At 34.9% G+C, this 26410-nt stretch overlaps 1 protein-coding gene and 1 long non-coding RNA gene across 3 annotated transcripts; both read right to left on the bottom strand.

The window, feature by feature from the left end:
• Positions 1-1113: 1113 nt before the first annotated feature.
• Positions 1114-4203, bottom strand: LOC139895854 (uncharacterized). Its single transcript, XM_071878406.1, has 5 exons — positions 4055-4203; positions 2007-3929; positions 1711-1912; positions 1426-1619; positions 1114-1337 (listed from the first exon to the last, which is right to left on the bottom strand). Exons 2-5 carry the CDS (start codon positions 3850-3852, stop codon positions 1246-1248), a joined length of 2334 nt encoding a protein of 777 aa, XP_071734507.1. The 5' UTR covers positions 3853-3929; positions 4055-4203; the 3' UTR covers positions 1114-1245.
• A 2007-nt stretch (positions 4204-6210) lies between these two features.
• Positions 6211-10971, bottom strand: LOC139895856 (uncharacterized). Of its 2 annotated transcripts, none has more exons than XR_011776053.1 (4): positions 10731-10971; positions 10231-10277; positions 9774-9941; positions 6211-6257 (listed from the first exon to the last, which is right to left on the bottom strand). It is a non-coding gene; the product is annotated as an uncharacterized lncRNA (long non-coding RNA). The 2 variants fall into 2 exon arrangements; XR_011776052.1 differs by lacking the exon at positions 6211-6257 and adding an exon at positions 7188-7474.
• Positions 10972-26410: the final 15439 nt, after the last annotated feature.

A 26410-nucleotide genomic window follows, 5' to 3' on the forward strand; every position in this document is an offset into this window, starting at 1 on the left:
TTCCATTTGCCTCTTAATGTGAAGGGGTGTCTGATTATATGTCTTCTAGAAACAGACCAATTTTAAGATTAAGTGACAAAGAAACAATACTTTTACTCGGTGAAATAAGAGTTGTATAGAAGCAAATCATTAAGTGGAAAACAAACAGGCCCTAAAACACCCCTATCATTTTGTACCCCTATTGTGTTCATCATTAAGCCGGGCACCAAAATACACGGTGGCCATGGCTATGCTTTCACCAACCCTCCCACAAAGAGCTCTACACAATCTGTATCTTGGACTACTTAATGTTACAAACGATGGCAAACTAACCACTACTTTGGCATTGATTTTGATACTGTTAGAAGTGAATGACAACCATGTTGGCATCAACATCAACAGCATCTTATCGATAAATTCAACAAACGCGGGCTTTTTTATTGATGGGGATTTAACTGAACATGATGTTGGTTTAAAAAGTGGGGAAAAGATTCAAGCTTGGGTACAATATAATGCTCTAAAAGCCCAACTAAATGACAACCATGTTGTCGGTTTTACAAGATAACATGTGCGTCGGGTTTCTAGCCTCAACAGTCGTGCTCGCCAGCTCGCATTATATCTTCGAGTTGGAGCTTCAATAGGGTGGGAAGGTTCAATCTTCTGATCTTAACAAACTCCAATTAGTACCAGGAGCAAGAAAGAATCGCAAAGGTTTCATATTTGGTGTTTCAGTTGCTGTCATTTTACTGTTGCAATTGAACAATTGTGGAATGGGAGCTTGATATAGCCCCACATAGATATTCCTACAAGGAGTTAAGGAGGCTACAAAAGGGTTTAGAAACGACAAATTATTCGGGTTTGGTAGATGATGATCGAAAAGTTATTCTAACATGGGAACAACGCTTCAAGATTACAAAGGATGTAGCTTGCGGATTATTGTAATTACATGAAGAATGGGATTAAATAGTGCTTCATAGAGACATCAAAGCAGGCAATGAGTTGTTAGACTCAGAATTAAATTGACAGTTATGTAATTTCGGGTTGGTTACATTATGCAAACATGGAATTCAGCTTTAAAAAAAAAAAAAAAAAAAAAAAAAAAAAAAAAAAAAAAAAAACCATGTTCTGGGAACATATAGACTAACACTGTTATTTTTAGTAAAGGCATTTAACGAGGCGTTATCACAATAGTTACAATGCATAAAATTATAGATAATCAATTTCTTAATGACGTCCAAAACTAAGAATAAAAAGGAACAAAAGAGACTAACAAAGCTTATCTTCTTGATGTACATTAACTTCATCATCTTCATCTTCACTATCTTTAAACCCATCAAAAATCTCATGATCATTAAACCCTGCACAGTGAATTCAAGCTCTTTAAATTAATGTTTTTTCTATAATCAAAAAACCAAAAACTATCAACAATAAAGTTTCATCTTGTACCTTCACCAAGTGCTTCAATATCATCGACTTGAGGTCCTAAAACCATGACGTTACCTAACGGTGGATCAACCGTCATCCAATCGGACCTACCGACGTCATCTGCCTGAATCACCCCGTCTGTTACCCAAGGCTCGACAAACTCGATGTTGTCATATGAAACAGGATCATGGTTAACCTCCTCTTTGTCTAGAAACCTAGAAAAATCATTTGCATTTCACTTAATCTTTTTCCCAATTGAAAACAAAGGTTTCTACACATAATAAATCACAAAATTTTAAAACTTACATTTGCTTTAATCTCATGTTATATTGAACAAAGACAATGTCACTAAGTCTCTGGTGTTCAACATGATTCTTCGTTTCATGAATCTGTTGAAAAGACATCTTGTTTGACTTACACCCAACTAAACTGCACGTCTGACTCAAAATACGAATGGCTAAACGAGCCAAGTTCGGACACGCCCCTCCGTATGTCGACCACCACTCAGCTAATAACACAAGATTATACTAATTACACCTTAAAAACACCAAATTATAATAGGAAAAAAAACAAAAACAAGAACAACAACATGTTAAACGTACCAGGAAATAAGGTATCTCTACCTCTGATAGCAATTTTCCTCCCAAAATCACCAGCAGCTTCACGATAAGACGACGTTTCTTTAACGATTTTATCTTGTATTGCAATATCAGGAACCAGCCTTTCAACACAATCATAAACTGAGGATCTAATCTGTAAATGTATATCGTCATTAGTGCTGTAAAAGAACTTTGGATTAAGATAAAACCCTGCAGTATGAAGAGGATGACGATGAATTTGTTCCAACCTACGATCTATTATATTCCAATAAACCATATAATCTTTCTTATCAACAAGTTGTTTCTTGATTGCTTCTTTTGCCCTATATACCCCTGCGTATACATATCCCATTCCCGGTTTCCTTTTACAACTAACGATTCTCAATAGTCTCAGTAACGGATCCGTTAAATGTGTGATCACCGTACACATGGACCAAAAAGAAGGATTGCTGATGTAATCCAAAGCTGTATACCCCTCGTCTTTTTTCGAGTACGAACACTCCATCCATTCATCAGATGTTACCATCGATTGGAGGTTGTGTTTTACACTTACCATCCGTTTTAACGTTGCGAAATCCGTCGAGGACCGTGTGGGACCCACTACCACGATGTCAACTCCAAAAGTATACCTTCTCGTCATATTTAAAATGACACTATGATTGTAAATAAATCTTGATATTGATCTTGCTTGTTCAAGTATTGTACTTATCCATTCAAGTTCTCTAAAATCCTCTAAGATTAAATCCACACAATGTGTTGCGCATGGAGTCCAAAACACATTAGGGAAACTATCAGCAATTAATTTCCCTACTTCAACATAACGATCTTCGTTAATAGTAACAATCTGCAACACATTTCTTACTCCAACTTCTTCAACAACTTCCTTAAACAACGCAAATAAAGCTTCTGTGGAGCCCACAACGTTTGTTGCATCAACAGACCTTAAAAACATTAGCCCTTCAGGACAATAAACTGAAAAATTCAAAAACAAATTACCGTTTTCAAACGTAGATTCCTCAACTAAAACAGAACAACCACTTTTTCCCCAACTACCCATACATCGGTCAACATCACTTCTCACCTCTTGAACTGTATTCTTCAAAATCCAACTTCTAAGATCATGATAAGAGGGCCCCACAACTCCAGGCCCTTGTGAAGCAATCACATCAATCATAGGTTGGAAATATGCAGAGTTCACAACATCTAACGATACACCAGCATCAAACAAAAACCGCCCGATTGCTAAACTAACTTGCTGGTTAACCCTTTTCGACTCATCATACACATGATCGTTAACTAGTACTGCATTCAAACCTTTTCTCACTTTATATCCTTTCTTTCTCCTACCTACACTTTTCTTATCACTATTATTATTATTATTATTATTATTATTATTATTATTATTATTATTATTATTATTATTATTATTATACTCGTCTTCATGATTCGCTAACAAACTAGAACTCGGTTGAATAGCATCAACAACAGGAACCATAACAATTTCAGTACTTAAACCACCTTGATTCCCGAACGAATCGATCTCACCAGAATTAAAATTAGTAATATCTTCAGCTAATTTCTGTTTCTTTCTCTTTTTAACTACAACACCATTTAAGCTCTCAAGCATAGATAACCTAACATCAGGTTGTACTCTTAAACAACTAGATGCATTACCTTTTTGACCTGCTAAATGCTCTTTAATCCTATGAATCCCACCACCTTTAAACATTTTACCACAATATATACATTTAAGTTGAACCTTATCACCACTTTTATACATTTGAACATGCTTCCATGCTGGATCATGCTTTTGTGAATTTACTTGTACTGGTTCTAAACCTGAAGCCATGTCTCTCTCTATAATATCAGTAGCTACATATTTCAACCATTGGCAAATACAAATTATATCTTCAAACAATTATACGCCTACATATATATACCGTATACGTATGCAGATGTAAGTGTATAATTGTATAAATCACAACGAACAATAATTGGAGAAATGAAATATGGATTCAATAGATTAAAAGGTTGATTGAATAGGAACTTACTTGAATTTTTAAAATTTCTTCGACGGAAATCAGGCGAGACCGAGTTTTGGGGGTTAGGGTTAATATAGTCGGAAAATAAGTCGATGGGCCGGATAGACCGGTTACGGGTTGTTTCATATTGGCTCGGGTTTTTGATAATTTCCTTTTATTTACGGGTTTACCCGGTATTGCGGTCCAAGTAGGTGTTAAAACTCAGAACGTCGTAACTTCCGTATAATGGACGGTTTTTGTATAATTGAACCCGATTCTTTCGGGTTGCGGTGCATATCATTTTGAACCGGAAACGGTAACACTAGCTATATCAACCGGTAGTTGGCCGATGACCGTTACAAACCTCCATCAACCGGTATTTAGAGAAAATCCTTTTTGTTATTTATCCACATTTTTTTTTTTTACTTCAAGGTGAGCTTGGTTCATCTTAAGGAATGGTAATGCCAATGATAATGAGAATATTAAAGTAATGGAATGAGTATATCCATTGCATTGTTGTTGCTTGTTTTGAAATGATATATAATTTATACACAACTTTTTGAATCGGAATTGATAATGCTTGGGAAAACATTTTGATGCAAATCGTACCTTAAAGCGACACTCTAACCTCGAAGGATTCTATATTATTATGGTAACTCATTTGGAGTATTAACTTTACAAAATTGAAAAGGAACATATATATCTAATATCTAATAAATTGATTATAAATATCGAATAATTAATATACGGAGTATATTGTTTGTTATGGACAAAAATGAAGCAATCATGACACTGAAATCCTAGTATAGTTACAAAATGAAGCAATACTGAACAAAATTGTTTACTATGAATAAAATACATGTGATCGGTGAAAGCTTGGTTGTAATGAAAATTATATACAACTTGCAGATAACTAACAAGAATATTAATTTGAAAAATAAAAAAGATAATTAACAGACGGTTACCATATTTTTCGATGATAGAAGTTATTAAATTTCATTACCCACTTTCATTACACTCAATTTTGTGAGGAATGCTTCATTACTCCAAACCTTAAAAGGATTCCTTTTACTATAATTAACCAACCACCTTTAATCACAATTATTCCCATTACTTACCCACTAATACCCCCAACTAGTAATATTAATAAATATGACTATATGAGCTTTATAACTAAAAATCGTTGTACTTTGTATAAATACGATCAAATATACGAGTGGTATACCAATTGAGGAACCACATATTCATATAACAGGATGCACAATGAAACAACTCCAAAATAACACCAAAACTTAACAAGAAAGGATAATAACAATTCTAAAGGTTGAGATTATAAAAATTCTTATAGTGAAATAGGTTCTGTTTGTTGGATGGTGACTAACAAGAATTTGCTTATAGAGCTTTTATCATATATTCCCTCCTTAAACTTGAAAATCTCATATTTACCCACATAAAGTAATTAATATCATATAAGCCCGATATAAATACTAATAGTCTCATATCTACCCATCTAGTCATTTAATCAAAATTTATGTAATATATAATTTCACACAATCAAATGCTCATTAAAAAAATTCCTCAAACATCCTAAAATTTCAGTATTTTATATTATACTTAACTAGTTTATAACCCGCGCATTCGCGGGTATTTTATCATACAATATTCGGAAAAATATATTGTTAATAAGTTATTTATGTAATAATATAAGTAATAGTAATGCAATTTAAGTGAATAATGAATCGACAAATATCAAAAACATTAAAAATTTAATATAAAAGTGTAGAAGTCTGTAGTGCTTGAATGTCTAAAGATTGACGCTCGGTGAGATGCAAATGTACACTTATTAACCGACAACCTGTTATCAATGGACACAAGCTTGCAGTACATATTCAACATATAAATTTTTTTTAATTAAATCAAATTATGAATGGTAACTTTCGATTTTCAACAGCACCATCAAGCAACTGGATGTAAGAACTCCTATCCAACAGATTTTCAACAGCACCCTAAACATTAACAGCTTCATCAATATAAACCTACTTTTTTACTGAAGAGTATAAATTTTATATTTTTATGAAACATTCTATTATTTCATACAGGTTCTGCATTACCTTTACAAGTAAAGAATTTCTCCCATATTAATGCTGGGAAAGTTAGCAAGCCTCCTCACTTCAGACTTCTACTTTATCAAATCGTCTTGGTTTTGAGTGAACATTAATGCCAATGTTTCCACCTACAACAACATATCCACCACAAAAACGTTCAGACACAATTGCAAGGAAATACACCATAGCAAATAACATTCTCTTTTAACTCTGTTAACATTTCTGCGTGAATATCAAACAACTGCAAGGAAATACACCATAGCAAATACACCACGACAAATACACCATAGCAAATATAATTCTCTTTTAACTCTGTTATAATCAGCAAATATCATATAGCCACCAAATTGTAGCGGTCTTATAGACAATTGCTCTATATATTTTTATTATTTAAAAGCCATATCATTTAAAAGATCACGATGTAGTCTTATAAGTGCTTATCACACCTTAAGACCAAAACTATAGTGCACAAAATTGCAAATGAAGTAACTTTCGAACTGGTTGGTCAAACATTTTCTACTCCTCTATAGGTAATGTTAGAGACGTGTATCTGTACCTTGGTCATATTAAGCCAAATTGATTAGATACCCCCAAAATGTAACCCAAAAGATGCACAATGTAATTCAACTTTCAACCAAAACATTGAAAGTTGGTAAAAAAAAAATACTAACCAACTATATCGTACTTCATGCTTACCAATATAACTTACTGGATCTAAGTTACCAAATGGGTGATCATCGTTATAAATTATGGGTTCATAAAAGTTTTGACCCGTTTGACTTATCCAACCCATTAGACCTTAAACTCATTTAACCTATTTCCTTTTTTACAATTTTTACATATATTTGACCAAGTTAAGAACATATAAGCCAAATAAGTACATTACAATACATCCATTTAACCCCTATGATTCGGTACATTAGACCTTAAACTCATTTAACCCCTCTGACTCATGATTTTCATATAGCAACACAACCATCTATGTAACGACCCGACCAAAAACGTCATTGACGGCGTCGCTAACTGAGGTCCCGTTACGTGGTCGTAGTCCCTATAAGAGACTCGTTTGACCAAAATTATGTCGCATTCATTTGAAATGTACAAAACTTGCAAAGTTTAGTTTACCAAACGGATCGACAATATGTTTAAGTTTACAAAAGTTATAAAGTATGAATGAAATAACTCGCGACATAATTAGTTTAAAATCCCAGTTGCTATAAATAGCGTAAGTATGTAGACAAAAGTTTGAATCCAAAAGTGCTATCCCTAGCGTATGCATGCATGGTTGACTCCAATCAAGTAATCAAAGAGAGCGGAAGCATGTAACAAGTAACCAAGTATGAACCTGAGAAAACATATAGAAAACTGTCAACGAAAACGTTGGTGAAATCATAGGTTTAAGTAAGTAAGTGAGTAAAAGTAAGTCGAACCACAAGATTTGCAACATTGATAAAATAGTAATACATTCTAAAAGTTAATATTCACGAGCACCCAATTATCAAGGCTTAACGTTTCCTTCCATAGAATCCCATCACAATAGTGTTAGAACATACACTGTTTCTCGAAAATATATTTCACCCGTAGACGGTAGCGAACCGTCCGAAGTGAGGGTTTGTCAAACCCATATGGCCATACAACATAAGTTCACGCCTACACTTACACCCTGCAAGTGTAACTAATGATAATCGAATTGAGGATTTTGTTCTAAACTCGTATGTAGAATGTTTGTTTTCATGTACTTGTGTTCACTTAGTTAAAAGAAACGTTTATGTTTTTTCATCCCAAATATAAGTTTAAAAGAGTAAAAGTGGGACTATGATCTCACCTCGAGTGCACGAGTATAAAAGTACTTCACAAAGTAAACGTATGCATGATTGTTGCTTAGCCTTGACCTAAACAAGTAAGTTGTATCAATTAACCGGTTACGACACAAGGTCGGGAGAAATGTGTTCAATTAGTCCTATGGCTCGTTACGACTCGATTATATAGCATGTGAATCACGTTGTCAAGTTTCATGCAAGAAACAAGTATAAAAGAAGATTAGAAGGATTGCATAAGTGTTTGGTTAAGTTTGACTAAAAGTCAAACTTTGGTCAAAGTCAACGAAAAAGTCAACGTGTTCGGGTCGGGTCTCGGACAATTTTTCTAAGCTTAGAATCCATATATAAGCATGTTGGCCAAGTTTCATGTCAATCGGAGTTGCGTAGCATAGTTAGATTTTACGAAAATTAGAAATTTTGGACAGCCACATTTTCACGCTTTAAGCCGCGCCGTGGCTAGAGGAGCCGCGCCGCGGCTTAACACTAGACAGAATACCTGGGCAGTTTCATGTATATGCTCGAACCAAACTTCAAACAAACGTAACTTATGAACCGTAAACATTCAAAACACGTATCTTATATCGTTGGAAAGGTAATTTAACAAGGAATACAACTAAACACATTTCATGAATCAAATCCATCATTAACAACAATGAAAACCTCAATAAATGATCGTTAAATGTTCAAAATCGAAGTTTCAAGTTCATAAAACGCATTTCTAGACTCGGGAATCCAATTTACACATACGATATGCCGTTTTGAAGGTAATGAAACATACAATACAACTAAACACTTACTAACAACATTTCATAGCATTCAATGCGTCAAAAATTCGTTTTAAAGTTCATCAAACCCTAACCAAAATCATGAATTCAACCATTTTGCAAATGAAGCTTTTCTAAATCAACCAACACATCAAATTGAAGCTAATGATGCTAGTAACACATTTAATACATGAACTTTATCATTTAAACAACATTTAATCACTCAAAACTCAAGATTAAACAAACCCATTTCAAGTTCATGCTAGTTTATGCAAAACAACAAGATCGAGCAATTAAATCATATATTCATGCTAGACACGAGCCATAGACACTAACTAACACCATTTCAAGTCAAAAACACGAATTTAGAGAAATCTAGAGTTTTAGAAATGTTACCCAAACGAGATGAAGTTGGTATCAAATTGTAGAGGATGAAGAGAGGATTCCAAATATGTAATTTGTTTTGTTGTAAGCTTCCTAGATCGAATTTGGATGATGAATTTGTGAATTTGGTGTTTGAGTTTCAATAATAGAAGTGGAGAGAAAAAGAGAAAGAGAGGTGGGATTGAATGAGTGGTGGTAGTGGTGGGTTGACTAGTTGACCTAGTCAACTAGTTTGCCCACTAGCCAACTTTGGTCCCTCAAGTTTCAAAGCGGGTGCGGGAATTAACCAAACGAATATTTTAAAAACGCTCGAGTAAACGAGTGATGTTATAATTAAATAACGGGAATATTATGAACGTTAGTCAATGGAAACCACGAATTTAAATAACGAAAGATATTATTTTTTTTTAAAAAAAAAGACAGTGTTAAAACTAAATTTAACGGAAAAACGCGGGATGTTACAATCTACGTATGGACATTCAGTTTTTTCCATTGTATCTCCTCCATTTCTACCTACTTCTATAAATATATTGAAACGACAAGTTTACACCATTCCTTCATATCCAAAAAATGTACGGAACCGAGTTTTGTTATAGTCAAAGACAACTACAACAATCGCAACATAAAGTACACTAACAGTTACCGCTCCAATATATAAGGGAAAGTTATCACTGACCTCCTATGTAGCTCGAAATAAGCAAGGTAGTAGTATTGACAGTGGTGGACTCCAACATTGGCACCATGACCATGGATAGACAAATCGTGACCACAACCATGTCATATTGTTTTGCAAGTTTAATTACAAAAGTCTTTGATAGAGCATACAAGTTAGGTAATCCTCATTCTGTTCATAAGATTTTGAAATTTGAAACGGATTAGAATTATAATAGTAAACTTACAATGACTATTATCGTCATATCCAATGATATCATGTATCAATAGGACAATAACATATATATACTTATTCAGAGCAAAAACGTATCAGTTAATATATATGTATTAGATTTTGTAGGCAATAAAATGAAAAACCACCAGCCTTATTGAGTCACAAAACATATATACTGACACACAAAAGTGACCAAACATGATTTTGAATCAAAAGGCTGGTGGTGGGATCTCGTGTGGACACTCACTGAGGTGGTGCAGTAAGAGCTGCGGCTAGTCGTTTCTATCGTGGAACCTGAAATCATAGAAAATACATGTTGCAAGATTCATAAGATAATCTATAAGACAATAAGGCTACTTAACTTTTATCTTCTAATCGTTAACATTAAAATATAAGTTAACCAATTTTATCTGAGAGCAATTAATAGCCATGCTTCCTGATTTTCTAAGCCTAGTTCAACATTCTCTAACTCAGATATAGTAAAATGCATAATTCATGATGGAACATTGAAAAAATATAGTATGAACATGTTCAAATAAATAATGGAAAGCTTACATGAGTTGATTAAATAATAAATTAGGCTTATCAAACTAAATATAAGCAACCCTATTTGAATCAGACTGTGCAGATTCAAGCAACAATTTCATAACTTCTATTTTGTATAAACCATAACTGAATCAAATAAAAATTCTTACCCTCTATTAGATTCTGAAATATAATATGTTAAGGCATAAAATCGAATAAAACCCTAATTCATTGAATAGTGGCCAGAAAAAGTAAACCTCCGGTGGTGCCTCTTGGGTGGCGCGTGGTGGATCAGAAACCGGCAAGAGTGGTTGAGTTTTGTTCGCCACGTAAAATCGTGTTAAATGGCGTTCGAGTGACTTCAAATATCAAGAGAGAAGAGAAAGAATTACATACGAAAATTTTGGTGAGTTTTGGTTATGGGTTGAACAAATGGAGAAGAAAAAGGCACGAGGGAGAGAGTTTCTTTTGTCAGTTTAATTGAAAATTCTTTTTTATTTATTTATGGTAGTATAAGGGTAACTGACTAAAGGGCAACATGGTAATAATTCATTTCAACTGTCTTCTACAAAAGCTAAATGATGTCATTAGCAATTTCAATGGCTGGGATTAGAATTAAAGAAAGTCATCTAAAGAGTTGTTTTTTGACAAGTGTCCTTTTAGTCAAAAAAAATGTCATCATATTTTTTTTCTAATTAAGGATAAGAGAGATTTATGTTTATGTTGATATATACAATTTGGCTAATTATAAAGTACACGTTGATTATGCGATTAACAAACTTCTATAAAAATAAACACTCCCATTTGGGGTACTCACTGATTAACATATGATTTAAAGTACTCTCTGAAACTTTTAGCGTTCAACGATTATTAAACACATACTTAAATTTTCTTATACGAGTTTAATATCTATTTATTGATCATCAACCAAAATGTTACCTCTCTGCAAATTTAAGAGTTTGAACCCCATTTTATGTACAATTTAGGATAAGCTTTGTGCTACCTTTCATCTTGGTTGGTTAGTTACAATTGGTGCATGTCTTGCTTCATAGAAACCCAATTAATACGGTTCGTATAAGAATTATGATGATACTTGGTGAACGGTGAAGGTGTTAAATCGTTGTTCAAGGAATCAAGGATGCATATGGCAGTATTATTCTACTTCTGGGAAAAAAATGTGATATATACATGTATATCTATATGTATTTATAAATAAATAAGGAAGAAGACGCTGAGGATGTTTGAGGAATTGGTTTTAATGAGATTGTGTGAAATTAGATTTATTTGTGATGTGGTTTAGCGGTTGGTGGCCCGTCTCCTTTAGGGGAAGTCAGGAATTCGACCCCCGTTGGCTACATATTAAAAACACAATTTCATCTCTGTCATGAAGTATCCACCCATGGCACCTTTCCCATATCGTTTGGGGGGTAAAGGGGAGGAGGGTTTTACTTGGCCGTGCCTTTGGATCGGTTTCAAGGTTTCCTCCCGGGCAGCGATGGGGGCGGGGTTTATCGCTGCATCGGCATAGTCGAAACGGGAGATGATCGCAACGAGTGGTTAAAGTCTCCATCGGATGATTTCAATCGTCGTCCAATATATATATATATATAAACTTAAATGGGTAGATGGGTAAATATGAGACTATGCTAGTATTTAAATTGGGCTTATATGATATTAACTACTTTATGTGGGTAAATATGAAATTTTTAAATATGAAATTTTTAAGTTTAAAAAGGGTATATGTGATATAAGCTCGCTTATATACTATTACGAAATAGTGAAATAGGAATGAAACATCTTCCTTTTTTTTTTTCTTCTTTTTTTCTTTTTTTTTTTTTGTTTTTTAAGAAACCATGAGTTGTCTTGCTTTCAAATCGTGTCATTTTATATTATGTGATAAATGAATGTGTAATGGGTGTTCTATTTATGATCATTATGTTATTATCTTGATATGTATATACTCCGTATGTATATGTATAATGTTTATTATTTAATAATACTATAGTATAACTTTGTAATTCACAAGAGAACAACTATGTGCGTGTGAGCTTGTGTTTTATTGTTTTGTGATTAATATAAAATTCAACTTAACATTGCATTACATAATCACATAGTAATTTATTTATGATGTGACAACAGAGAATAAACTAAAATTTTATTTCGGCTATTTTTTCTTACTTTTTAGAAATTGTATATGGGCCTGAAAATGGGCTTTGCTTTTAGTTTAATCACTAAACAAATTACAAACATATGGACTTAAATTAAATATTAAACAAATGGACTTTGATTACATCTTAATTGTATGATTTGTCATTGAATATTGAACCATTCGTCATTTAAAGTGTGTTTGATGTTAACTATTATATCTTAGCCCATGTTTTCAGTAGTTGGGCCTAGCCCATTTATATTGTTAGGGTTTAGCCCTTTATATATCTCATGAATTATGCAATGTTGATCATTCAGAGTAATACACTACTAGTCTACTACTCAGTTTAACATGGTATCAAGAGCCAAATATATCTAAACCCCTAAAAGTTGAGGCGCCGTTTTTTCTTCTTCTATTTTCTATCATCGATCGATCATAGCAGCACAAGTAATAATCTTCTTCCTTTATCTATTATCATTATCTACACATAAAATAGCATTCACCAACAACCTTTTATATTTACAAATTAAAGTAAGGTTGCATCAATCTCAAGAAATAAGATCCACAAACCCTTTAACCTCACTATCGTGTCATTACTAGATGTGAGCTATGTGGAATATTTAAATTGAATAAAAAGTTGTGGGCTACTCGTATTAATTATCAACAATTGTTGGTGTGTTGTTCCACGTATAAAGCAAGAGGGAGAAGAACCCATCTCGGGTATTGGTAGATCACGATAAACATATAACAAAAAAAAAAAAAAAAAAGGAATTTAATTGTTTTGGTATTTGGTGTTGGTACATCAGACGAAAAGAAGAGAAATTACTCCTATTTGTCAATCGTTTGTTAAAAAAAAAAAAAAAAGTACACAAATTAGGGAATGGCTCAACAAAGGCAATAGGCACGCACACAATCCAATAGAGACATTGAGAATTCAGCCTACTTACTCAGATCATACAAGCCCAACAACAGTTATTGGGTCAACAACAATATACTCAAGCCCAACAACAGACTATTCCTCCTAATGCATTCAGGGCAATGACTCCTCAAAATTACAATGGTGCCGGGTGGCACATGGATACTGGTGCGTCCACTCATCTTACCTCTTGCATTAATAATCTTAGTACTATTTTTAATAATTGTAAATATCCGTCAGTTGTCGTAGGTAACGGAAACACTATTCCTGTTACCAACACCGGCCATAGCTTGTTACCTAATGTTCATAGACCCTTACACTTAAATAATGTTCTCGTTACCCCAAATATTGTAAAAAATCTCATTTCCGTCCGTCAATTTACTCGTGATAATATTGTCTCTGTTGAATTTGATCCCTTTGGATTTTCTGTGAAGGATTATCTGACGCACCGTCTTCTTCTCCGATGTGATAGCACCGGGGATCTATACCCTGTCACTTCGCCATCTCCTCAACATGCTCTCACTATTAGTCCGGTTACCTGGCATCAGCGTCTTGGTCATCCAGGGCATGATGTTTTTCGCAAACTTCTTTCCAATAAAGATATTATCTGTAGTAAAACTATGCCCTCTGTTTTGTGTCATGCGTGTCAACTTGGCAAACATGTTCGTCTTCCCTTTTCCGTTTCCGCACTAATGTTACTGCGCCTTTTGATATCATTCATTCTGATTTATGGACTTCTCCTGTTTCTAGCATTAGCGGTTTAAAATATTATATTATTTTTCTTGATCATTATACGCATTATCTATGGGTTTTTCCATTACGAAATAAATTCGAAGCACTAACTAAATTTATCCAATTCCGCACCTTTGTACAAACTCAGTTCAACCAAGAGATAAAAGCATTCCAATGTGACAACGGCGGAGAATTCGATAACACCGCATTCCATCAACTCCTACAAACCAACGGCATTCGATTCCGATTCTCCTGTCCTCATACATCTCAACAAAACGGAAAGTCCGAACGTATGCTCCGCACCATTAATAACCTCATCCGCACTCTTCTCTTTCAAGCTCATCTTCCGCCAATTTATTGGGTGGAAGCTCTCCACATGGCCGCTCACCTTCTTAATATTCTCCCATCTTCCGCCATTAATCATGAAATACCACACACCCGTCTCTACCATCAAAAACCCACGTACACCAATCTTCGCGTCTTCGGATGCCTTTGCTATCCCCACCTTAACACCACAAATAAACTCGCGCCTCGATCCACTCCCTGCATCTTTCTCGGCTATCCATCAAACCATCGGGGCTACCGCTGCCTTGACTTAACCACAAATAAAATCATTTTGTCTCGCCATGTCACCTTCGACGAGACATCTTTCCCATTCGGCTCTATGACACCGACTCATCCTCCATCTTACGACTTTCTTGATCCTCCTCCTAATCTCTTCTCCCGCTCTTTACATCTCTCTGACTCTACTCCTGCTCCGGAGACACATCTACCTCCAAATGAGGCTACTGATAATACACATCCCACAACTACTTCCTTTCAGGAGACACAACCTCCTCCAAATGAAGCTACTGATAATACGCAGCCCACTACTACCTCTCTTCCGGAAACACAACCTTCTCTCACTGAGGCTACCACCTCTAATACCTCTCAGTCTACTCACCCTATGATTACCCGTGCTAGTGTTGGTACTACAAAACCGGTCCAACGACTTAACCTCCACACATCTGTTATCTCTCCTATTCGTCGTTCTTACCCTGACGCACTTCATGACCCAAACTGGAAACAAGCTATGACTGACGAATATAATGCTTTAATTAAAAATAGTACTTAGAAGCTTGTGCCTCGCCCATCGGACACGAATATAGTTCGCTCCATGTGGTTGTTTAAGCATAAGTTTAATGCAGATGGTAACTTAAGCAGGTATAAGGTGCGACTTGTTGCTAATGGTCGCAGCCAGCAGATTGGTGTTGATTGTGATGAAACATTCAGTCCGGTTGTCAAATCGGCAACTATAAGCACAGTTCTCAGCTTAGCGATTTCTCGACACTGGCATGTTCATCAACTGGATGTCAAGAACGCATTTCTTCATGGTTATCTGTCTGAGACGGTTTATGTGCATCAGCCTCCGGGCTTTCGGGATCCTAGGTATCCCGACCATGTCTGCTTACTGCAGAAATCTTTATATGGCCTCAAACAGGCTCCACGCGCATGGTTTCAACGCTTTGCAGGGTACGCTCAGCGCCTTGGATTCCACCACAGCCGATGTGACACTTCTTTATTTATTTATCGTCAGGGATCCGACATTGCTTACCTCGTCTTGTATGTTGATGACATTGTGTTGACAGCATCCTCTACTAGCTTGCTTCAGCGGATTATTCGGTCCTTACATAAGGAATTTGCCATGAGTGACTTAGGAGCCTTAAATTATTTTCTTGGCATCTCAGCATCGCGAACTGCCACGGGTATGTTTTTGTCTCAGAAGCAGTATGCCATAGAGATTCTTGAGCGAGCCGGTATGATTTCTTGTCAACCGTGCAGGACCCCTGTTGAGCCAGGTGTAGTGACCCGAACTTTTCCGAACCTTTCTATGATTATATGTTTAATGAAAATTATATTTACATGATTAAATGTTTCCAACATGTTAAGCAATCAAACTTGTTAAGACTTGGTTAATTGAAACGGAAATTTTGTAAACGTCTGATTACCCAGTTTGACCAATGATTCACGAACACTATAAGTTGTATATGACATGATGATACATAAATGAATAAATATATATGTTTAACATGATATAATGATCATCAAGTATCTCATTAAAAATAGTAACAATAAGTTATATACTTAAAAAGGAGACTATTGACGTATGAAACTCGAAACGATACATATAACGATTATCGTTATAACCACGTCTTACTAAATATATATGAAGCATATTAATACATTGTTATATTATATATAACATGATAATATGATAATTAAATATATCATTAAGTGTATTAACAATGAACTACATAAGTAAAAACAAGACTACTAACTTAAGGATTTCGAAACGAGACATATATGTAACGATTATCGTTGTAACGACATTTAAATGTATATATCATATTAAGATATATTAATATATCATAATATCATGATAATATAATAATTTAAAATCTCATTTGATATTATAAACTTTGGGTTAACAACATTTAACAAGATCGTTAACCTAAAGGTCTCAAAACAACACTTACATGTAACGACTAACGATGACTTAACGACTCAGTTAAAATGTATATACATGTAGTGTTTTAATATGTATTCATACACTTTTGAAAGACTTCAATACACTTATCAAAATACTTCTACTTAACAAAAATGCTTCCAATTACATCCTCGTTCAGTTTCATCAACAATTCTACTCGTACAATACACAGCTTTTAGATGTATGTACTATTGGTATATACACTCCAATGATCAGCTCTTAGCAGCCCATGTGAGTCACCTAACACATGTGGGAACCATCATTTGGCAACTAGTATGAAATATCTCATAAAATTACAAAAATATGAGTAATCATTAATGACTTATTTACATGAAAACAAAATTACATATCCTTTATATCTAATCCATACACCAACGACCAAAAACACCTACAAACACTTTCATTCTTTAATTTTCTTCATCTAATTGATCTCTCTCAAGTTCTAACTTCAAGTTCTAAGTGTTCTTCATAAATTCTACAAGTTCTAGTTACATAAAATCAAGAATACTTTCAAGTTTGCTAGCTCACTTCCAATCTTGTAAGGTGATCATCCAACCTCAAGAAATCTTTGTTTCTTACAGTAGGTTATCATTCTAATACAAGGTAATAATCATATTCAAACTTTGGTTCAATTTCTATAACTATAACAATCTTATTTCAAGTGATGATCTTACTTGAACTTGTTTTCGTGTCATGATTCTGCTTCAAGAACTTCGAGCCATCCAAGGATCCGTTGAAGCTAGATCCGTTTTTCTCTTTTCCAGTAGGTTTATCCAAGGAACTTAAGGTAGTAATGATATTCATAACATCATTCGATTCATACATAAAAAGCTATCATATTCGAAGTGGTAAACTAGTAATCACTAGAACATAGTTTAGTTAATTCTAAACTTGACCGAAAATAAAGTTAATCCTTCTAACTACACTTTTAAAATCAACTATACACATGATCTATATCTATATGATATGCTAACTTAATGATTTAAAACCCGGAAACAGATAAACACCATAAAACCGGATTTATGCCGTCGTAGTTACAACCGGGGGCTGTTTTGGTTTGGATAATTAAAAACTATGAAAAACTTTGATTTAAAAGCTATACTGTTGGGAAAATGATTTTTCTTATGAACATGAAACCATATCCAAAAATCATGGTTAAACTCAAAGTGAAAGTATGTTTTTCAAAACAGTCATCAAGATGTCGTTCTTTCGACGGAAATGACCACCTCTTTCAAAAACGACTTGTAACTTGTATTTCCGACTACAAACCTATACCTTTTCTGTTTAGTTTCATAAAGTCAAGTTCAATACGAAACCGTGGCCGCTTAAATCACTCAAAACGGATTAGAAACGAAGAAATGGCGAGCAAAACAAAATTGGTAAAAACTACTCATTTTAGCTACGTGAAAATTGATAACAAATCTATTCCAACCATAACTTAATCAACTTGTATTGTATATTATGTAATCTTGAGATACCATAGACACGTATACAATGTTTCGACCTATCATGTCGACACATCTATATATATTTCGGAACAACCATAGACACTCTATATGTGAATGTTGGAGTTAGCTATACAGGGTTGAGGTTGATTCCAAAATATATATAGTTTGAGTTGTGATCAATACTGAGATATGTATACACTGGGTCGTGGATTGATTCAAGATAATATATATCGATTTACTTCTGTACATCTAACTGTGGACAACTAGTTGTAGGTTACTAACGAGGACAGCTGACTTAATAAACTTAAAACATCAAAATGTATTAAAAGTGCTGTAAATATATTTTGAACATACTTTGATATATATGTACATATTTGTTATAGGTTCGTGAATCGACCAGTGGCCAAGTCTTACTTCCCGACGAAGTAAAAAATATGTGAAAGTGAGTTATAGTCCCACTTTTAAAATCTAATATTTTTGGGATGAGAATACATGCAGGTTTTATAAATGATTTACAAAATAGACACAAGTACGTGAAACTACATTCTATGGTTGAATTATCGAAATCGAATATGCCCCTTTTTATTAAGTCTGGTAATCTAAGAATTAGGGAACAGACACCCTAATTGACGCGAATCCTAAAGATAGATCTATTGGGCCTAACAAACCCCATCCAAAGTACCGGATGCTTTAGTACTTCGAAATTTATATCATGTCCGAAGGAGGATCCCGGAATGATGGGGATATTCTTAAATATGCATCTTGTTAATATCGGTTACCAGGTGTTCACCATATGAATGATTATTATCTCTATTCTCTATGTATGGGATGTGTATTGAAATATGAAATCTTGTGGTCTATTATTATGATTTGATAATATATAGGTTAAACCTATAACTCACTAACATTTTTGTTGACGTTTTAAGCATGTTTATTCTCAGGTGATTATTAAGAGCTTCCGCTGTCGCATACTTAAATAAGGACGAGATTTGGAGTCCATGCTTGTATGATATTGTGTAAAAACTGCATTCAAGAAACTTATTTCGTTGTAACATATTTGTATTGTAAACCATTATGTAATGGTCGCGTGTAAACAGGATATTTTAGATTATCATTATTTGATAATCTACGTAAAGCTTTTTAAACCTTTATTGATGAAATAAAGGTTATGATTTGTTTTAAAATGAATGCAGTCTTTGAAAAACGTCTCATATAGAGGTCAAAACCTCGCAACAAAATCAATTAATATGGAACGTTTTTAATCAATAAGAACGGGACATTTCAGTTGGTATCAGAGCGTTGGTCTTAGAGAACCAGAATTTTGCATTAGTATGTCTTATCGAGTTTGTTAGGATGCATTAGTGAGTCTGGACTTCGACCGTGTTTACTTGAAAAATGATTGCTTAACAAATTTTGTTGGAAAGTATATATTTTTAACATGTGAATATTATGTGATATATTAATCTCTTAACGTATTTGATATTATGTGATAGATGTCTACCTCTAAAACAAGTCCCATTGACTCACCTAATAATAATGAAAAGTCAAATGTAAATTGGAATGATTCGTGGACTGATTCACAAGTTCCCGAAGAGGAACCGGAAGAAGAGTCGGAACCAGAAGAAGAATCGGAACCGAAAGAAGAATCGGAATCGGAAGAAGAAATAGAACCAGTGGGGGAAATAATAAAACGGTTAAGTAGAAGAAAATCCTCAACCAACCGACCAAAGTTAATTATGGTCAATGGTGTTTCCGCCAAGAAAGCAAAGTATTGGGAGGATTACCAATTCTCCGATGAATCGGATCCCAACAAGGATTCCGATGATGTTATAGAAATTACCCCAACACAATTTAATAAGGCAAAAGATAACAATAAGGGAAAGGGCATAAAAATAGAGAAATTTGATTCCAAACACGATAAAATTTATATATATCGTCAACACCCGTATTTCTTAAGTTGTGACAATAACCCGGGAACCTCTAAACCACCAGGTTTTTCTTAACCAATGTGGAAAACGACAGCTCGTATTAGGGGAACATCATATATCCCTAGAAACTTGGCAAAACGAACCAAAACCGAAGAAGAAGAAACGAGCGAGTCGGAATAAGATAGTTGTATTCGTGTGGTGTAATATATGTAATATAGTGTGCTTATGCTTTATGATATATGTAAAAATTGCTTGTATTAATAAGTATTTTTTTATGAATCTAACTCTTGTCTATTTTACAGTATAAAAACACAAAATGGATAGACAACCAAATATTTTAAGAGACCTACCCGGAGACATGATTGATGAAATCTTGTCTAGAGTCGGTCAGAATTCCTCGGCACAACTATTTAAGGCGAGATCAGTTTGTAAGACATTCGAAGAATGTTCCAAGAATGCCTTGATTTATAAAAGGCTTTCGTTTGAAAGATGGGGGATATCACATTAGGAAATCCATAAGTTACGATGTGTTTACTTTGACGCATATATTACGGGGAACCCAAATGCTATTTTACGCAACGGGTTAAGAAATTATTTTGACTCAATATATCCGAATATAGGACCTCGTGATTTAGAAAAAGCGGCTAACATGCAACATAAAGAAGCATGTTATGCTTACGGGTTAGTAATGTTCACTTCTCACCAAAGTGGGAACAAGAACATCGGGCTACAACTATTAAACAAAACGTTCCCACAAGTGACGGAGTCGGTAATTGGGGTAAGAAATGAGGTTTTTAGGTTATTACGAGACTGTTGGTCATTACGTAACCTTCATCCTTTTGACGACGTTACAACACATTGTCTTACTATCAGTCACAACGGTTATGTTCCACAAAACCAAGGATGGGAAGTGGTATTAGTAAAACCAGAATGCATGACTTGTTTCTGGACGTATGAATTACGTGTCTTTATTGCCTTTGCTGAACGCCTTATTTATTAACTAGAATTATCTTTGCAACTACTTTGTATCAAAGTTTTATGTGCTATATTTCATGTTATATGTAAAAAAAATCGGTATTGTAAGTTTGCAAGTTATTGTATAAAGGTTTGAATATGATATATTTTTTTTGTGATTAGTTTTTCATATAGAATTGTAGTAGTTGAAATGGTGTGTTAGCTACTAAGTATGAACTTAACGGGTAGGTACTACCAGAATTAAAGAGTATAAAACGCTAATATGAAGAAAGAGCTTTTATAAATAAGTTCATATTACGCTACGAAATACTATTGACTACTCTTGATATTCTATATGATTAACTCGTTTCATTTGACTATTTTGAAGGAAATGGCACCGACTACTCAACACACCTTGAATATGAGCGAAGAGGAATTTCGTGCCTTTCTTGCTTCAAACATAGCCGCAGTACTGGCTGCGCTACATACCAACAATAACTCCGAATCTAGCAATGCAGCTAACGGCGCAAGAAATCGTGTAGGATGCACCTACAAAGAATTCACTGCCTGCAAACCTTTGGAATTTGATGGAACCGAAGGACCGATCGGATTGAAACGGTGGACCGAGAAGGTCGAATCGGTGTTTGCCATAAGTAAGTGTACTGAAGAGGACAAAGTGAAGTACGCTACGCATACCTTCACAGGTACTGCGTTAACATGGTGGAATACCTATCTAGAGCAAGTGGGACAAGATGATGCTTACGCACTACCGTGGTCAGCATTCAAGCACTTGATGAACGAGAATTACCGTCTCAGAACCGAGGTCAATAAGCTCAAGACAGAACTTAGAGGGTTACGAACCCAAGGATTTGATATTACCACGTATGAAAGACGATTCACAGAATTGTGCCTATTGTGTCCGGGAGCGTTCGAAGATGAGGAAGAGAAGATCGACGCGTTTGTGAAAGGATTACCGGAAAGAATCTAAGAAGATATAAGTTCACACGAGCCCGCCTCCATACAACAGGCATGTAGAATGGCTCACAAACTAGTGAACCAGATTGAGGAAAGAATTAAAGAACATGCAGCTGAAGAGGCCAATGTGAAGCAAGTCAAAAGAAAGTGGGAGGAAAACGGTGATAAGAATCACCACTACAACAACAACAGCAATTACAACAATAATCGCAACAACTATCCCAACAATCGCAACATCAATCGCAACTACAACAAACGGCCCAACAACAACAACAACAACTACAACAATCATCCCAACCGCAATAACAACAATAATCAGAAGCAGCTATGCCAAAGGTGTGAAAAGTATCACTCGGGGTTCTGCACCAAATTTTGCAACAAGTGTAAAAGAAATGGTCATAGCGCGGCCAAGTGTGAGGTCTACGGACCAGGGGTTAACAGAACGAAAGGAACAAATGGTGTCGGAACGAGTAATGGTGGAGCAAGTAGTGTCGGAGCAAGTTATGCCAATGTAGTTTGTTATAAATGTGGAAAACCGGGCCACATTATTAGAAATTGCCCGAACCAGGAGAACACGAATGGACAAGGCCGCGGAAGAGTTTTTAATATTAATGCGGCAGAGGCACAGGAAGACCCGGAGCTTGTTACGGGTACGTTTCTTATTGACAATAAATCTGCTTACGTTTTATTTGATTCGGGTGCGGATAGAAGCTATATGAGTAGAGATTTTTGTGCTAAATTAAGTTGTCCATTGACGTCGTTGGATAGTAAATTTTTACTCGAATTAGCAAATGGTAAATTAATTTCAGCAGATTATATATGCCAGAATTGAGAAATTAAACTGGGTAGCGAAATATTTAAGATTGATTTGATACCAGTAGAGTTAGGGAGTTTTGATGTAATAGTTGGCATGGACTGGCTGAAGAAGGTGAAAGCAGAGATCGTATGTTATAAAAATGCAATTCGCATTGTACGAGAAGAATGAGAACCCTTAATGGTGTACGGAGAAAAGGGCAACACGAAGCTACATCTTATTAGTAATTTCAAGGCACAAAAACTAATAAGAAAAGGTTGCTATGCTGTTCTAGCACATGTCGAGACAGTACAAACTGAAGAAAAGAGCATCAATGATGTTTTTATCACAAAAGAATTTCCCGATGTATTTCCGAAAGAATTACCGGGACTACCTCCACATCGATCTGTTGAATTTCAAATAGATCTTGTACCAGGAGCTGCACCAATAGCTCGTGCTCCTTACAGATTCGCACCCAGCGAGATGAAAGAACTGCAAAGCCAACTGCAAGAACTATTAGAACGTGGTTTCATTCGACCAAGCACATCACCATGGGGAGCTCCTGTTTTGTTTGTCAAGAAGAAAGATGGTACATTTAGGTTATGTATTGACTACAGAGAGTTGAACAAACTTACCATCAAAAACCGTTATCCACTGCCGAGAATTGACGAGTTATTTGATCAACTACAAGGCTCGTCGGTTTATTCAAAGATCGATTTACATTCTGGATATCATCAAATGCGAGTAAAGGAGGACGATATTCCAAAAACTGCTTTTAGGACGCGTTATGGTCATTACGAGTTTATGGTTATGCCGTTTGGATTGACTAACGCACCAGCTGTGTTCATGGACCTTATGAACCGAGTGTGTGGGCCATATCTTGACAAGTTTGTCATTGTTTTCATCGATGACATACTTATTTACTCAAAGAATAATCAAGAGCACGAAGAACATTTGAGAAAAGTGCTAGAAGTATTGAGGAAAGAAAAACTGTACGCTAAGTTTTCAAAGTGTGCATTTTAGTTGGAAGAAGTTCAATTCCTCGGTCACATAGTGAACAAAGAAGGTATCCAGGTGGACCCGTCAAAGATCAAAACCGTTGAAAAGTGGGAAACCCCAAAAACTCTGAAGCATATACGTCAATTTTTAGGATTGGCTGGTTACTACAGAAGATTCATCCAAGACTTTTCCAGAATAGCAAAACCCTTGACTGCATTAACGCATAAAGGGAAGAAATTTGAATGGAAGAATGAACAAGAGAAAGCGTTTCAGTTATTGAAGAAAAAGCTAACTACGGCACCTATATTGTCATTGCCTGAAGGGAATGATGATTTTGTGATTTATTGTGACGCATCAAAGCAAGGTCTCGGTTGTGTATTAATGCAACGAACGAAGGTGATTGCTTATGCGTCTAGACAATTGAAGATTCACGAACAAAATTATACGACGCATGATTTGGAATTAGGCGCGGTTGTTTATACATTAAAGACTTGGAGGCACTACTTATATGGGGTCAAAAGTATTATATATACCGACCACAAAAGTCTTCAACACATATTTAATCAGAAACAACTGAACATGAGGCAGCGTAGGTGGATTGAATTGTTGAATGATGAAAGGACCCGTCCTAATCCACCTGGACGAAGTCATCAACATTTGGTCCCATTGCGATGATCGGCTCCAAGTAATGTCCTTATATTGAGCAAATGCACAGCGGAAGACTTAATTCGTACCTGAGAATAAACATGCTTTAAAGTGTCAACCAAAAGGTTGGTGAGTTCATAGGTTTATCATAACAATCATTTCAATATGTTAATAGACCACAAGATTTCATAATCATAAACATAATATACTCGCAAGTGTATGTAAAGCATTCTAAGTGGTTGAGCACTTGGTAACCATACTTAACATTTAATCAACGTCGCATATTCCATTTATTATGAAATCTCACTATACCGTACCAAGTGTAGTCACCAAAACGAAGTACTGTGCAACCGTTGAATACTGGTCGTCCAGTCCGGTTGGGGTTGTCAGGCCCGATAGATCTATTAACAGGATTCGCGTTTACAATACCCATGTAAATAGTAGTTACCAAGCTACAGGGAATTATGCCAGTGGTACAACTCAACGTAGAATATATTTTTAAGTACTTGTGTCTATTTTGTAAACATTTATAAAAGCAGCGCATGTATTTTCAGTCCAAAAATATATATTGCAAAAGCAATTAAAAAGGGAGCAAATGAAACTCACTTTTACCTTGAAGGTATTTAATTCGACTTGGTCTCCGATAGATATCACGAACCTAACCATATATATAATATATCAACATATTTTCTTTTTAAGTAATCGTTACATATATATATACTTTTAATACTTTTAATATTTTCTTAGTCTGTAGTTAGCAGTCCGATGTTAGTGGTCCACAATTAGTTGCTTAAATAAAATAAATAAAGACCCCATCGTATTCGTATTGATCAGAATTAATCTCGACCCATGGTACCATGTTGTCAAATGACGTGTTGCGTACATAAAGTACCGTGTTGTCAAATGACGTGTTGCGTACAATCATGAGGTCTTATGATTAATCTTCTCGTGTTGTTTACGGGTGGTCCTGAAATATATAAAATCAAATCATAAGTAATTATATATAAAATATCATATTAATTAGAAAAGATATGATTAATTTACTTTTTCTCCAAATATTTTCGTAGCTAAACTAGCTTCGGATACCCAATCTTGTTTTAGTCGTAGTTTCTTCATTACAACTCCGTTTTTGTTGGTTCAACTTGCCACTTCCTTGGATCGAGTCAAATTTTAAGAATACGAACTGAAAATACCTTAATTTGTATTCGAAATCATAGGTTATAGGTCAAACTTTGGTGAAACTTATGAAAGTGATCATTTTCCATCATAAAAACAACATTTAATGATCATTTTTCTAAAAATACTTACACTTTGAGTTAAACCATGAAATTTTTATGTGTTAACATATTCATAAGAAATATCATTTTTCCAGAACATGAACTTCCAATTCAAAGTTCAAGATGGTTTTTAATTATCCAACCCAAAACAGCCCCCGGTTGCACTCCGATGACGTAGATTCAGTTTTTAAGATGTTCTTTGTAAAACCAAGTTATATCTTGTTAGGTTAGCATATCATTATGATATATTACAGGTCTTGAAGTGTTTTAAAAGTCAAGTTAGAAGGATCTATTTAGTTTGCGAACAAGTTTGAAATCATTCAAACTATGTTCTTGTTGTTAAAATTTTATACCACAAAATAAGATAGCTATATGAATATGAATTGAATAAGATTATGAACAAGGTTACTACCTCAAGTTACTTGGAAAAAGTTACTGCAAAAGATAAGAAATAATCTTGGAATCAAAGAGTGGTGGAGTTAGATCAAAAGGTTGGAAGTAAACTTCTTCAAATGGGTGGTTATTTTGATATGTTCTTGAAAGAGTTTTCTTATGGTGTTTA

Source organism: Rutidosis leptorrhynchoides, chromosome 3 (assembly GCF_046630445.1).
Source record: "Rutidosis leptorrhynchoides isolate AG116_Rl617_1_P2 chromosome 3, CSIRO_AGI_Rlap_v1, whole genome shotgun sequence".
Taxonomy (NCBI): Eukaryota; Viridiplantae; Streptophyta; class Magnoliopsida; order Asterales; family Asteraceae; genus Rutidosis; species Rutidosis leptorrhynchoides.

Coding starts and splice junctions, on each gene's coding strand:
- LOC139895854 (XM_071878406.1), bottom strand. CDS start 3,852: ATGGCTTCAGGTTTAGAACCAGTACAAGTAAATTCACAAAAGCATGAT. Junction 1,913..2,006: donor TAGAGATACCTTATTTCCTG/GTACGTTTAACA, acceptor TTGTGTTATTAG/CTGAGTGGTGGTCGACATAC. Junction 1,338..1,425: donor TATTGAAGCACTTGGTGAAG/GTACAAGATGAA, acceptor TTCACTGTGCAG/GGTTTAATGATCATGAGATT.